Genomic DNA, 14,149 nt, shown 5'->3' on the forward strand with positions numbered 1-14,149 from the left:
GAGGCATGTGGAAGGACCTTCAGGGATGTGATAGAGGCATCCTACTCCAGGTTTTGTAGCTCCTCTGCTGTCAGGTAGAATGAAGGTCTTGGGCAAGGAGGACATCGGTCTGAGGAAGAGGGAAATGCTCCTTTAGAAGGGACCCCATCAATGGATGATGAGCCCATATCCTCTCACACAGGGGATACTCCTCTGGGGAGTGGGGGCCTCCTTGTAGTGGGTGGTTCGATCATTAGAGGGATAGAGAGATGGGTTTGTGACCTGCATGTTGACCGCATGGTGAGTTGCCTGCCTGGTGCAAAGGTTGCAGACATCACGCAGCATCTAGACAGGCTCTTAGGCAGTGCTGGGTAGGAGACAGCTGTCGTGGGGCACATCGGCACCAACAATATGGGGAAATGCAGTCGGGAGGTCCTGGAAGCCAAATTTAGGCTGACAGATAGCATTTTGAAGTCCAGGACCCCCAAGGTAGCATTCTCAGAAATGCTACCTGTTCCACGCACAGGTACAGTGAGACAGGCAGAGTTGAGGGGTCTCAATGTGTGGATGAGACGTTGGTGCCGGGAAGAGGGGTTTAGATTTGTTAGGCACTGGGATACATTTTGGGACATGCAAGGCCTGTACAAAAGGGATGTGCTGCACTTGAACCAAGATGGAACCAGACTGCTGGCATTTAAAATCAAAAAGGTTGCAGAGCAGCTTTTAAAATGATGCCTGGGAAACATACGATGGGAGCTGGGCAGTATCCCATTTGGCAAATGCCATCCTTTAAAGTGTGAGGGTGCAAAGAATTCTGATAAAACAGAACGGGATAGAGCAGAGCTGTATAAAGAGCAGATGGGAGCCGGTGCAAGCTGGTCAAAAAAGAATAGCATACATCAGGTGAGAGATTCAGCATATAGGTGCTTATATGCCAATGCCAGAAGCCTCCGAGCCAAGATGGGTGCGCTGGAGTGCTTGGTTGCTAAAGCAGAAATAGATACAGTGGGCATAACAGAAACATGGTGGAACAGTGAGAACCAGTGGGACACTGTGATCCCTGGGTATAAACTCTATAGAAAGGACAGGGAGGGGGGCCTTGGAGGAGGGGCAGCACTGTATGATAAAGAAGGGATAGAATCTAACAAGCTAGAAAACCTAGGTGGACTGGAGTCCTCCACAGAAACCCTGTGGGTGACTATACAAGGCCGGAAAGGGAACGTACTACTGGGGATGTGCTATCGCCCTTCGGATCAAAATGCCAACAGTGACTGGGAGTTGCAGGAGGAAATCAGGGAGGCGTCAAGGAGAGGCAGGGCTGTAATTATGGGTGGCTTCAATTACCCACACATAGACTGGGTAAATTCACATTCAGGACACGACAAAGAGGTCAAATTTCTAGATATGCTAAATGACTGTGCCCTAGAACAGTTGGTCATGGAACCAACCAGAGAGAAGGCGACCTTAGATCTAATTCTGAGTGACACCCAGGAACTGGTGCGTGATGTCAGTGTCATCGACCCTTTAGGGAACAGTGACCAGAGTTCCATCAAATTCAGCATACATGCGGGGAGAGAATCACCAAGGACATCTAACATGGACATTTTGAATTTGAGAAGAGGAAACTTCTCCAAAATGAGAAGTATGGTGAAAAGAAAGCTAAAGGGAAAATCAGGAGAGTCACTTCACTCCAGAATGCATGGAGTTTACTCAAAACCACAATACTAGAAGCCCAGTTAGACTGTATACCCAAAAGGAGAAAAGGTACCACTAAGTCTAGGAGGATGCCAGCATGGCTAACGTGTACCGTCAAGGAAGCCATAAAAGGGAAGAACACTTCCTTCCAAAATTGGAAGGCCTGTCCAAATGAAGAGAACAGGGAGGAGCACAAACTTTGGCAAAAAGAGAGTTTGAGGAACATTTAGCCAAAAGTATCAAGGGGAATAACAAAAACTTCTTTAAATACATTTGAATCAGGAAACCTGCCAGGGACGCGGTTGGACCATTAGACAATGAGGGAGTGAAAGGGATTAATATGGATGTTACAGAGAAGCTGAATGAGTTCTTTGCGTCTGTCTTCACGGCAGAGGATACTGAGCATATACATGTTCCTGAACCAGGCTTTTTAGGGATGGAGGCTAAAGAACTGAGTCAGATAGAAGTGACAAGAGATGATGTTCTAAACCAGGGGTTCTCAACCTTGGGTCCCCAGATGTTGCTGGACTTCAACTCCAATAATCCCCAACCAAAGACCACTGGGGCTGGGGATTATGGGAGATGAATTCCAACAACATCTGGGGACCCAAGGTTGAGAATCCCTGTTCTAAACTGTGTGGAAAAACTGAAAACTAACAAATCACCAGGGCCGGGTGACATCCATCCAAGCGTTCTCAAAGAACTCAAATGTGAAACTGCCGACCTCCTTGCTAAAAATTATAACTTATCCCTGAAATCAGGCTCAGTACCAGAGGACTGATGAGTAGCAAATGTAACACCGATTTTCAAAAAGGGATCCAGGGCGATCTGGGAAATTACAGGCTGGTTAGCCTAATGTCTGTCTCATGCTAATTGATGGAAAGCATCCTCAAGGATAGAATTGTAAAGCACATAGAAGAACAGGCCCTGCTGGGAGTGAGCCAGCATAGCTTCTGCAAAGGTAAATCTTGCCTCACCAACCTTTTGGACTTCTTTAAGAGTGTCAACAAGTGTGTGGATCAAGGTGATCCAGTTGACATAGTCTACCTGGACTTCCAAAAAGCTTTTGACAAAGTTCCCCATCAAAGACTCCCGAGGAAACTTAGCAGTCATGGGATAAAGGGACAAGTACATGTGTGGATTGCTAACTGGCTGAAAGACAGGAAACAGAGGGTAGGTATAAATGGAGAGTTTTCACAATGGAGGGAAGTAAGAATTGGGGTCCCCCAGGGATCTGTACTGGGAACGGTGCTATTTAATTTAGTCATAAATGATCTAGAAGCAGGGGTAAGCAGCGAGGTGGCCAAATTTGCAGATGATACCAAACTCTTCCGGGTAGTGAAATCCAAAACGGATTGAGAGGAGCTCCAAAGGGATCTCTCCAGACTGGGGGAGTGGGCGACAAAATGGCAAATGCGGTTCAATGTTAGCAAGTGTAAAGTGATGCACATTGGGATGAAAAACCCCAACTTCAAGTATATGCTGATGGGATCTGAGCTGCTGGTTACTGACCAGGAGAGGGATCTTGGGGTTGTGGTGGGCAGCTCGTTGAAAGTATCGACTGAATGTGCGGCAGCTGTGAAAAAGGCTAATTTCATGCTAGGGATAATTAGTAAGGGGACTGAAAATAAAACGGCTAATATTATAATGCCCTTATACAAAACTATGGTGCGACCACACTTGGAGTACTGCGTACAATTCTGGTCACCACATCTAAAAAAGGACATTGTAGAACTGGAAAAGGTACAGAAGAGGGCAATCAAGATGATCAGAGGCCTAGAGCACCTTTCTTATGAGGCAAGGCTACATACAACACCTGGGGCTTTTTAGTTTAGAAAAAAAGATGACTGTGGGGAGACATGCTAGAGGTCTATAATATCATGCGTGGTGTGGAGAAAGTGGAGAGAAAGAAATTCTTTTCCCTCTCACACAACACTAGAACCAGGGGTCACTCATTGAAATTGATTGTCAGGAGGCCTAGGACTAACAAACAGAAGTACTTTTTCCTAGGGGTGTGCAATTCGGGTTTTCGGTTCGGGACCCGAACCGAATTGCCCCTGTTCTGTGTCCGAATTTTGCTGACCCGAATCACCCCCGATTCGGTTCGGATTAAATCCGAATCTGAATCGATTCGCATCAGCAAAACGGGCCCTGGGGCCAAAAGAGTGGGGTGGGGTAGTACTGCCTAATGGGTGGAGGCTACCACCCCAATTTTAGGGGGATTGGACAAAGGGCTGATTTTTTGGGAATTTCTGAGGTTTTTCTTCATAAGGTGCAGTGTGCTAGATTGATTCATTCATCATACTTATAGTAAATGAGAGTGTAAAAAAGTGAGAGTGGGGTCATTGAAAGTTGAGTATGATGAATGAATCAATCTAGCACACAGCACCTTATGAAGAAAAACCTCAGAAATTCACCAAAATTCAGCCCTCTGCCCAATCACTCTGAAATCAGGGTGGTAGCCTCCACCCATTAGGCACTACCACCCCACCCCACTCTTTTGGGACAGATCCATTCTACTCTCTGCCCCCAATCTGCCCCAAAGACACAAAAACTTCAAAAATTCCAAAAAAATCAGCCCTTTGCCCAATCCCCCTGAAATTGGGGTGGTAGCCTCCAACCATTAGGCGCTACCACCCCACCCCACTATTTTGCCCCTCGGACCCAAAATTCGGGCTGACATCACTTCAGACCTTTTTGCATTCAAATCAATAGATGCAAAAAGGTGGGAAATTCAAAGAGCTGTCATCCCGAATCACCCGAATTTTTCGGGCCCGAAATTCGGGTGATTCAGCTCGGGCCCGAAAAATATCGGGGGGCATCGGGGGTGATTCGGTTCGGACCCGAATCACCCGAAATTGCTCGTTTCGGGCACTGATCGTTCTGTGCCCGAAATTTTTTGCACATCCCTACTTTTTCCCACAACGTGTGATCCACTTGTGGAACTCTCTGCCACAGGTTGTGGTGACAGCCAACAACCTGGATGGCTTTAAGAGGGGTTTGGATAACTTCATGGAGGAGAGGTCTATCAATGGCTACCAGTCCGAGGGCTGAGGGCCACCTCCAGCCTCAAAGGCATGATGCCTCTGAGTACCAGTTGCAGGAGAGAGCTCTCACGCCCTCAGCTCCTGCCTGTGGCTTCCAGCTGCATCTGGTAGGCTACTGTGCGAAACAGGATGCTGGACTAGATGGGCCTTGGGCCTGATCCAGCAGGGCTTATGTTCTTATTAGAACACATCTGCAACTGACTTAAACAGGATGATAATATTGCTATTTTGACACAACTACCTCAGCTTGTACTGTAGGAACATAGGAAGCTGCCTTCTACTAAGTCAGACCATTTGGTCTATCTAGCTCAGTATTGTCTTCACAGACTGGCAGTGGCTTCTCCAAAATTGCAGGCAGGACTCTCTCTCAGCCCTATCTTGGAGAAGCCAGGGAGGGAACTTGAAACCTAGATACTCTTCCCAGAGCGGCTCCATCTCCTAAGGGGAATATCTTACAGTGCTCACATTTCTAGTCTCCTTTTCATATGCAACCAGGGCAGACCCTGCTTAGCTAAGGGGTCAAGTCATGCTTGTTACCATAAGACCAGCTCTCCTAACAACTGTATTTTGGCTTTGCTTTCACTTTGTTTGGAAACTTTAACTGTTGTCTAGAATCAGTTTCTACCCAACGACTAATACAGGTTAATAAACAAGGGGCAGAGAGAAGCATACAGGGCTGGACAACAGTTAAGTTACATCTAGTTATCAAAGTACCTATTGGATTTGATGGAAGTGATTCATCCTTAAGATTTTCATCCCATTCATGCAATTGCTGCTTTACTCGTTCCATCAAGGTTTCCTTGTGTTGGAAAAAAAGCCAAATTTAAACATTAAAACTTTTTTCTTTATAAAAGAAAATAAGAAATAAGCAAAGAGAGGGGATATCCGGCCACATCCTTAGCAATCAGTTTCATTAGAAATAATACACAATATTGCAAGCATTGTCATGGATAGCACAATATGCAAAGAAACATGAATTAGAATATCCACTGGCATCACAGAATATGATTACTAAACAGCCAAGAATGGAAGCTATATTTAGAGATACTAATGTGAACATGTGAATTTACAACCAGCAAAATATAATATTTGCAACAACAACTTTTTTTTAATATAGTGACAACTGCTAGTTTTGTGTGTTGCAAGTTCAGCTTTCCATAATGCTGGCTACCATCTTTGTCACGGCAGGCATTCCATCATCCTCTGGCAAGGATGACAGAGCCACATCTGCCTTACCAGCTTGGAGCTAGGGAATGGGTGGAGCTATGAGAAAGATCCCTGTGTGCCTCTCTAGCTCCTGGCTGGAACCGGCCACTTAAGAGGTGGTGGCAGAGGCAGTCCGAGGAGCACTTCCACTGCCCATTGTCCAAACAAGTCCCAACCTTGCCATCTGCTTCTAGAGAGGAAGGATGTGCTGGGAGTGGGTGAAACAGGTTGACCTGAAACCTCAGCTATCTCATTCCAAGCCAAGCTTAAGTCTGGAGCTAGAGAGGGTGGCTGTGCAGGCTGGCTTCCCACAGCTGTGCTTGCAAAGGCCTCTGATGCCCAGTATTCAACTGCAAGGACCCTAACCTCCCCCCTACACATAAACCCTCTTTCTGCCTACAAATCCGGACGTGGGAGAGGAAAGCAGAGGGTTCTTCCTGACCTTGTGCAGAGGTATAGCATGAGGTCAGGACCAACAGTCCAATCTTATATGTGTTTACCTGGAAATAAGTCCTATTGAGTTTGATGGTTCTGCTTCCATGTGAGCATGCACAGAACTGCAATTACTAGGATGTAAGCCCCAATTAACACAATGGGACTTATTTCTGAGTAGACATATATAGTGTTGCACAGAAGAGGAAAGGCAGTTTCCTGGCTACCATGGTCAGTCAAAATAATATTCATTGATAAATAAATATGATGATGAATAAATAGAATGTGCAGAGCCCTGAAATTTTCTACAGTAACCTTGCATTTCATAAATGGAGTACCCTCTAAATAAAAAAAACCTCAGGTAGATATAGAGTGAAAATGCTCTTCTATTCTCTTCCAACAGAGAAGAGGATCCTATAATGGCAATGAAAAGAAAAGCATTAAGCAGTATATTAACGGGAAATGTATGGCAGCAGAGAGAACAGTACAGAAATAAATAAGTCAGGGGCTGGTCAAACAGCTCGCTAAATACTATTACAGGGATTATTCAGAGGCTGCATTTGCAGGTAACACAAAACTGGAAGAGAAGGGACCTCTGGTTTCAATTTGTGTACATCCGAATGTGGGCAACTGCAGTTCCAAGAGAAAATGGACTCACAGTTTCCAGCTTCAGACTCTATTTGTACCTTTGATTTTGTAGTGAGTTTCGCCACCTGCACCTCTGGTTTAGCGGTGCCAGCATTTTGTCCGAACGTGGCACTGCACTTTGGTTGTTTCCCTACCGGAGTGGAGGGAGGAAGCTCCTCCCTTGCTCCAGCTGCTATTGGCTGCTGGGGCTGTCCTTCAGTCAACAAGGAAGCCCAGACAGCCAGTCTTGATGACTAGGGATATGTAAACAGGTTTCACATCGAACTGGTTTGGTTTGATGTTCACTATTGGACCGAACCCAATGAGGGGGATTCACAATTATTATTTTTTTAAAAAAAAATTGACCTGGCCATGTAGAGGCCCATTAAGCATGTGCAGTGGCTTCCAAACTGGCTGCTGCAACAGAGGGCAGGACTGGAATAGGACAAAGACCACCTGAACAGTGCAATTTGGAAATAAATGGAGGCCAGTTAGTAGAGGGGGAACTTCTGGAGACACCCCCCCACCAACGGCCGAATCTAAGCCCCTGAACTGGGTGGCAGTAAGTAAAAATTAAATTGGAAAAGTTTAAAATTTAAAAAGCCCCCTAAAATGAACCCCATCCGAACTGAACCAGGTGGGTGTTCGTGGGGTTCCAAAACCAAACATGCTCGGTCCAGTTCGAGTCCAGTTTGGTCTCAAACAGAACCAGGCAACCCAGTTTTGTGCACAACCCTATTGCTGACTTTAGAGAGGGAGATCTCCATGATGTCCAAATTCGGATGGGAGAACGGGGAAGGGGGGCGGGAGTGGAAGTTACGTGCAAATGCAGTCAGAGTCTTCACACATACAAAAGAGAAGCTTCTAAGTGGAGAGATAGGTTAGTGATCCATTCATTGAGCATTTCAATGGCATAATATAATGCCACTGCAAAGTCCATAAGCTACACTTGTGTGATTCATCCAGTGATGAACAACAGAAAATTTGTCTTAATATTCAAAATGAAGCAAGCAATATATTTTCTAGAAATTCAGGTGCAGAAACATACAGGATAAAAGGAGGTTGTAATACGCATGCCTAGATTTGTAAAAAATGCGTAGTAGAAATATGCCTGTTTTGAGAACCAATCAAGTAAACCAACTAAATCAAATAAATGTCACATAAAATGAATGAACACAACCACCTAATGGCGCAGTGGGAAATGACTTGACTGGCAAGCATGAGGCTGCCACTTCGAATCCCCACTGGTATATTTCCCAGACTATGGGAAAAACCTATATCAGGCAGCAGCGATATAGGAAGATGCTGAAAGGCATAATCTTATACTGATGGCAATGGTAAACCCCTATCTTTGCAATTGCCTATTATACATTCTCAAGATGGGCCCATGTGGTGTCTTAAGTCAGGGGAGCTCGCACAATGACTTCCAAAAAACGGTGATATTATGATCCTTCTTGGAATATTTCAGGGTGGGGCTCCAAGAGTTAAGATATTTCCTTTTTGGAATATCTGATGGGTTCTGACATCATTTTATTACAAGAAACATGGATGGTAGACCCTATATTTATGGAGAACTATGTTTTCTATGGATTGGAAGCCTCCCCTGGGGTATGGCAAGGTAGACCGAAGGGGGGTATAGGGGTCCTGGTATCCTGTAATTTATTGACGGAAGTGATGGAGCTGACAACGTATTTAAATTACGCTAAATCGATCCTCCTTAAATTGACAGACTGCTACATGGGGATTGTAATTAAAAATTCAGGTTTAAGTGTTAAATACTTACAGCATCATATAAGGAATACAGCCAAGATGGCCAGGAAGTCAGACTAGCACAGTGAAACTTGCGCTGCAACACAAACAGATTTTTTAATATTCCTGACATTTTCTTGTTCTATGTAATCAAAACTGACATTTTTAAAAACAAAAGACACAACCTAAGCAAAAGCATTGGATGACCAGTACAAGGTGGAATAAGTGGGAGTGGGGGCAGAGGGAAGAAATCAGAGGATCTATGAAGACATTATTTGGGGTTTGAATATCTCTGGAAACTGGAAACATGTTTATTGCTACTAGTGTAGTCTGTGACAAGTTCTCTGTAGTTGCAAATACTGCCTCCTAATCTGAGTTAGACTGTTTCATGCAATAAGCAGTACTGCCAAATTCTATCCAGATCCAACATGCCATGATCATTTGAAGATAACTACACACATGCATGGTAATGCAGGATATCACAAGACTGCTGGAAATGTCGAGCTCTCCATAAATTCAAGAATATGATATCAAGAACAGTATTACTGGATCAAATGTTCTAATCCAGTAACCCGTCTCCCACAACATCTACTCCCATGCTTCTGAGAAGCCCACCAACAGGGCACAAAAGGATTCTGGGAACCTCTCAGGTCTTGTTTGGAATTAGATGAACCTTCAGATATTTCCTTGCAAGCCTTAGTTGTTTTCAATCAGTTGAAGTGCAGGTTTATTTTAATTAATTAATGTAATTAATTAATTAATTAATTGTTTATATCCACTTTTCCTCCGAGGAGCTCAGAGAGGTGTACATGGTTATGTTTATCCTCACGACAATCCTGTAAGGTAGGTTAGGCTGAGAGATACATGACTGGCCCAGAGTCACCCAGTGAGTTTCATGGTTGAAAGAGGATTGAAACTTGGGTATTCCCAGTCCTAGTCCAACACTCTAACCACAATGCTATGCTGGCTCTCTTGTGATGTTATATTAGGTATGTATGTGCCTGAAAGAGGGAGCTCAGATTCTTGCAACTGTTATAAAACCTACAATATACACTTCCATGCACATGGAGGGATTAAGCCTTCTCTCCCTCCAATACACATACAAAAAATCCTTTACTTCCAAAAGTAGCCAAAAGATAATTATAGAATCAACTGTGACTTATCTAATATTAAAAATAAAATAAAAATGAGTAGATGACCATTGCAGTGAACTGATAAGCTACCCAAACAATCTGCAGCAACAGCAGGGGTTTGACAGATACTGTCCCATTTCTCACATCTTTCCTTAAAAAATAAAAACGACACGCAGATGGAATTATATTGATTGCTGAAATGTCATACAAAAAATATAATTAGCTTCTGACCTTTTGATATTTCTGCCACCATTGATGTATATGTTGATCCTGCCATACTGCAGGCTTGGAAGAAGGAAATATGTGGCATCTGCTGCGAGACTCCAGTTGCATTGCTGACATTGTTGAAGGCAGCACTTGCTCAGGAAGGATTTGTACTTTTGCCTGCTGGATCCTGATAAAGAGAGTCCATATAGGTATGAAAATCACAACCATTTGGCTGCGATGGATTAAATACACACGGCGATTTGCTCAGCCCCTTTGGCTATGCAAAAAAGATATCTCAAAGACAGCTTAAAACCTTTATGTGCTATTTCACGGGATGTTTAAATCTCTACTCTGCATTTTGTTTTTGTTCCTTATGAATATCTCCTTACCCAGTTATTTTTATTTAAACCAAAACTGTCCATGGACAATCAGTTCAGTTTTGAAAGAAAGTGATTTGTATGAATTTGTCCTCACAGCAGCATCATGCATGACAGTTATATATTTCACATTTGTTGATTCAGAGGTATTTGTATATATTACTGGATCTCAGCAAAAGGATGTTCCAGATTCAGATTTCTGCTAGGTTTTTACCATCCTAGGTTTTTTTTTTTTTTGTGGAAAGTAGAAAGTTCTCCTGCAGCATATTTAGATTTCTGGGCTGCCCAATCTGGGAAGCTCATTCTCTGCACTAAATCATATAACAATGTACAAGTTAGAAGAGACTGGGAACAAAATGAGCCCAAGTTCGCTCCGCAAATTGAACCGGGTGTGAGTCTAACATTCTGTCATTGGACAATGATGCATATCAAATATTAAGGTACTAAAGTATTAACACAAGGGAGTTACATGGGTTTAAATAGCAAATATACCAATTAAACAATATTAAGTATTATAAACATTTATAATTTAAAATTAGGTTTTTTTATTTAAAGGAACCATAATGCTAACTATTTTTCAATTCTGGTTAAGAGTTACATGACCAAAATTTCAAGGAGTTACCACAGTTAGCCACACACACAACTTGTAGACTTTCTTTCCACACCTGGGTACATAACAATGCATATTTTCTAGGTCTTCAAAACAAGAGGTTTGTTCTAATTCAGACGAACAACTTGCTGTTACAAGAAAGAGTCATGATGAACCTTCGGCTTGCATACTTCTTCCTTCCTTTGCACACAAGGGGTGGAGTCCAAAAGCTTCTGCTTCTATACTAACAGCACTTTGTCATTTCATCCAACTAACTCAAGTGTTTGCCACTAATCATGGTTTGTTGTTCTCGAGCCAAGATAGAAGCAAAAGCTTCTAACTCCTCTACTCACATATGAAGCAGGGAAGCACAAAGGTGCACATAACAAACTACTGTCCGAATCAGCCCACAGGATTGCACATTCTTTAAAATGTCATTTTGAATTCACAGCAACACTTAAATGAAAACCTAACCAAACTTAACTTGACTTAGATCTAAATAGAGAACTTTATTCCTCAGTACTCCACAGTTTTCTGACTATATTACATAGGAAGCTGCCTTATACCAAGTTAGACCATTGGTCAGACCTAGCTCAGTATTGTCTACACAGACTGGCAGCGGGCTTCTCCAAGGTTACAGGCAGGAGTCTCTCTCAGCCCTATCTGAAGATGCCAGGGAGGAAACCTGGGACCTTCTGCATGCAAGCATGCAAGTGCTCTTCCCAGAGTGACTGCCTCCCCTAAGCAGAATATCTTGTGCTCACACATGTAGTCTCCCACTCAAATGCAAACCAGAGTGGACCCGGCTTAACAAAGGGGACAATTCATGCTTGCTACCATGAGTCAGCTCCCCTCCCTTGGGGATCCTCAGACAGTAGTTTGTTATGCACACATCACATTGCGATGTGCTATCTCAAAAATATACTGATTTTAAATGCCATGGAAAAGCAGAACAGAATATTATTTTAAACACATGCATTTGCTTATGATCTTAATGTGTGCTGCCATCTTATGTTGAAAGAACTACATTGCAGATAAAGAATTTGATTTCATTACTGTATTTCAAGATGAAAAGAATACAGGTGAAACTTGGAAAATTAGAATATCATGCAAAAGTCCATTAATTTCAGTAATGCAAATTAAAAGGTGAAACTGATATATGAGACAGACGCATTACATGCAAAGCGAGATAAGTCAAGCCTTAATTTGTTATAATTGTGATGATCATGGCGTACAGCTCATAAAAACCCCAAATCCACAATCTCAGAAAATTAGAATATTACATGGAAGCAAGAAGACAAGGATTGAAGAATAGAACAATATCGGACCTCTGAAAAGTATAAGCATGCATATGTATTCAGTACTTGGTTTGGGCCCCTTTTGCAGCAATTACTGCCTCAATGCGGCATGGCATGGATGCTATCAGCCTGTGGCACTGATGAGGTATTATGGAAGACCAGGATGCTTCATTAGCGGCCTTCAGCAATTCTGCATTGTTTGGTCTCATGTCTCTCATCCTTCTCTTGGCAATGCCCCATAGATTCTCTATAGGGTCAGGTCAGGCGAGTTTGCTGGCCAATCAAGCACAGTACACTGTATACTTTTCAGAGGTCCGATATTGTTCTATTCTTCAATCCTTGTCTTCTTGGTTCCATGTAATATTCTAATTTTCTGAGATTGTGGATTTGGGGTTTTCATGAGCTGTACGCCATGATCATCACAATTATAACAAATTAAGGCTTGACTTATCTCGCTTTGCATGTAATGCGTCTGTCTCATATATCAGTTTCACCTTTTAATTTGCATTACTGTAATTAATGGACTTTTGCACGATATTCTAATTTTCCGAGTTTCACCTGTATTTGAGTCAGTCTCATTATCTCTATATATATTTCTCCTGAGTGTGCCTTGGAATGTGCGTCCCAGCACCCAGCTGATTGGCTGGGCGGCGGACAGACCTGATTGGCTGAGGTGCACCCAGCAGGATTGGTCGCTCTGGCAGCAGCAAGCCTGGCCACAGAGACCAGAAGCAGCAGCGGGCCCAGCCTAGCCACAGAGGCAAGGCCCAGGAGGGGTGGGGAGAAAGTGTGTGTGTGTGGGGGGGTAGAAGTGGGGGGGGAGGAGAGGCAGCTGGGTCTGGAAGTGGAGACTGGGGCAGAAAGTGGAGAAGAAGAGGCAACCGCCAGCCTCAAAGAGCACACAGATGCTCTGTGTGGGGTCGGCTAGTACATAAAATATATTCTACAAAAGGACAGGCCCACGTAGAATTCCCCATGGGTGCCATTAGGCATGGACCTGGGGGCCCAGGTCTCCGTGCCCACTCTCCTAGAGGGCCCCATGATGTTCCCCAAAGGAAAAGAGTTCCCCTTTTATATTTATGGAATGGCTTGGCCTAGAATTCTGAAAGTTAGTGAAGGAAAGGTTATCAGGACTCTGTGTATTGAATTTTTTAAAAAAGAAGACTGGTCAATCCATTGATTTTTAATAATTTTTTTGAATTTTTAAAAAACTTCAAATGAGATCTAGTGGCTTGTTTCATGGAAAATTATAAAAACTTCTGGAACTCTCCCCTGCCCCCGGCCATCATTCTGCCCCCATGTGAAGGAATCTACTCATTGCCTTCATAAAGAAGTGCAACACGCCCACCACACTCTTTACCCAATCCTTTACTTTTCCAGGATGGCTGGGCTTAGAGTTCTGAAATTATGCACACATGTTGCCCAAAATGGCAGGACTCTGCATTTTTAGCCTACTTTCCTTAAGAAAAGTAAGCTTATGAGATCACCCAGCATTCTGTGCGTGTCCATGTGTCATCCCCGCCGCCCCGCATCAACTTTGCAATGTCTAGACTAATATGAACCAAATTGGGCACAGCTGTAGGAACAACATAGGAACGCCTCAACGGCATAGTTTTTAATGTTGTCATCCACTCCAATTCAAGATGGCAGACACGTGAACGTTTGAGGTGCAAGTGCACTAACTTGTGGACTGTAACCAATTTGAACCAAATTTGCTACAGCCGTGAGAATACATAGGGACACCTCTATGGCATAATTTGTGATGATGTCACCCACTCCAATTCAAGATAGCAGTGGTGTGAACATCTGT

At 43.4% G+C, this 14,149-nt stretch overlaps 1 protein-coding gene across 5 annotated transcripts in view; it reads right to left on the bottom strand.

The window, feature by feature from the left end:
• CRBN (cereblon) overlaps positions 1-14,149 on the bottom strand; it is a 68,739-nt gene that overhangs the window by 33,549 nt on the left and 21,041 nt on the right. For all 5 annotated transcript variants that reach the window (XM_053296518.1, XM_053296517.1, XM_053296514.1 and 2 more), the window contains 3 exons: positions 10,100-10,262; positions 8,770-8,832; positions 5,436-5,520 (listed from right to left, as the gene is read on the bottom strand). In XM_053296518.1, coding sequence (XP_053152493.1) covers positions 5,436-5,520; positions 8,770-8,832; positions 10,100-10,262 — 311 coding nt within the window. The remainder of the gene's footprint in view (positions 1-5,435; positions 5,521-8,769; positions 8,833-10,099; positions 10,263-14,149) is intronic.

The sequence above is a fragment of the Hemicordylus capensis genome, chromosome 2 (genome assembly GCF_027244095.1).
Source record: "Hemicordylus capensis ecotype Gifberg chromosome 2, rHemCap1.1.pri, whole genome shotgun sequence".
In the NCBI taxonomy this organism is placed as follows: domain Eukaryota; kingdom Metazoa; phylum Chordata; class Lepidosauria; order Squamata; family Cordylidae; genus Hemicordylus; species Hemicordylus capensis.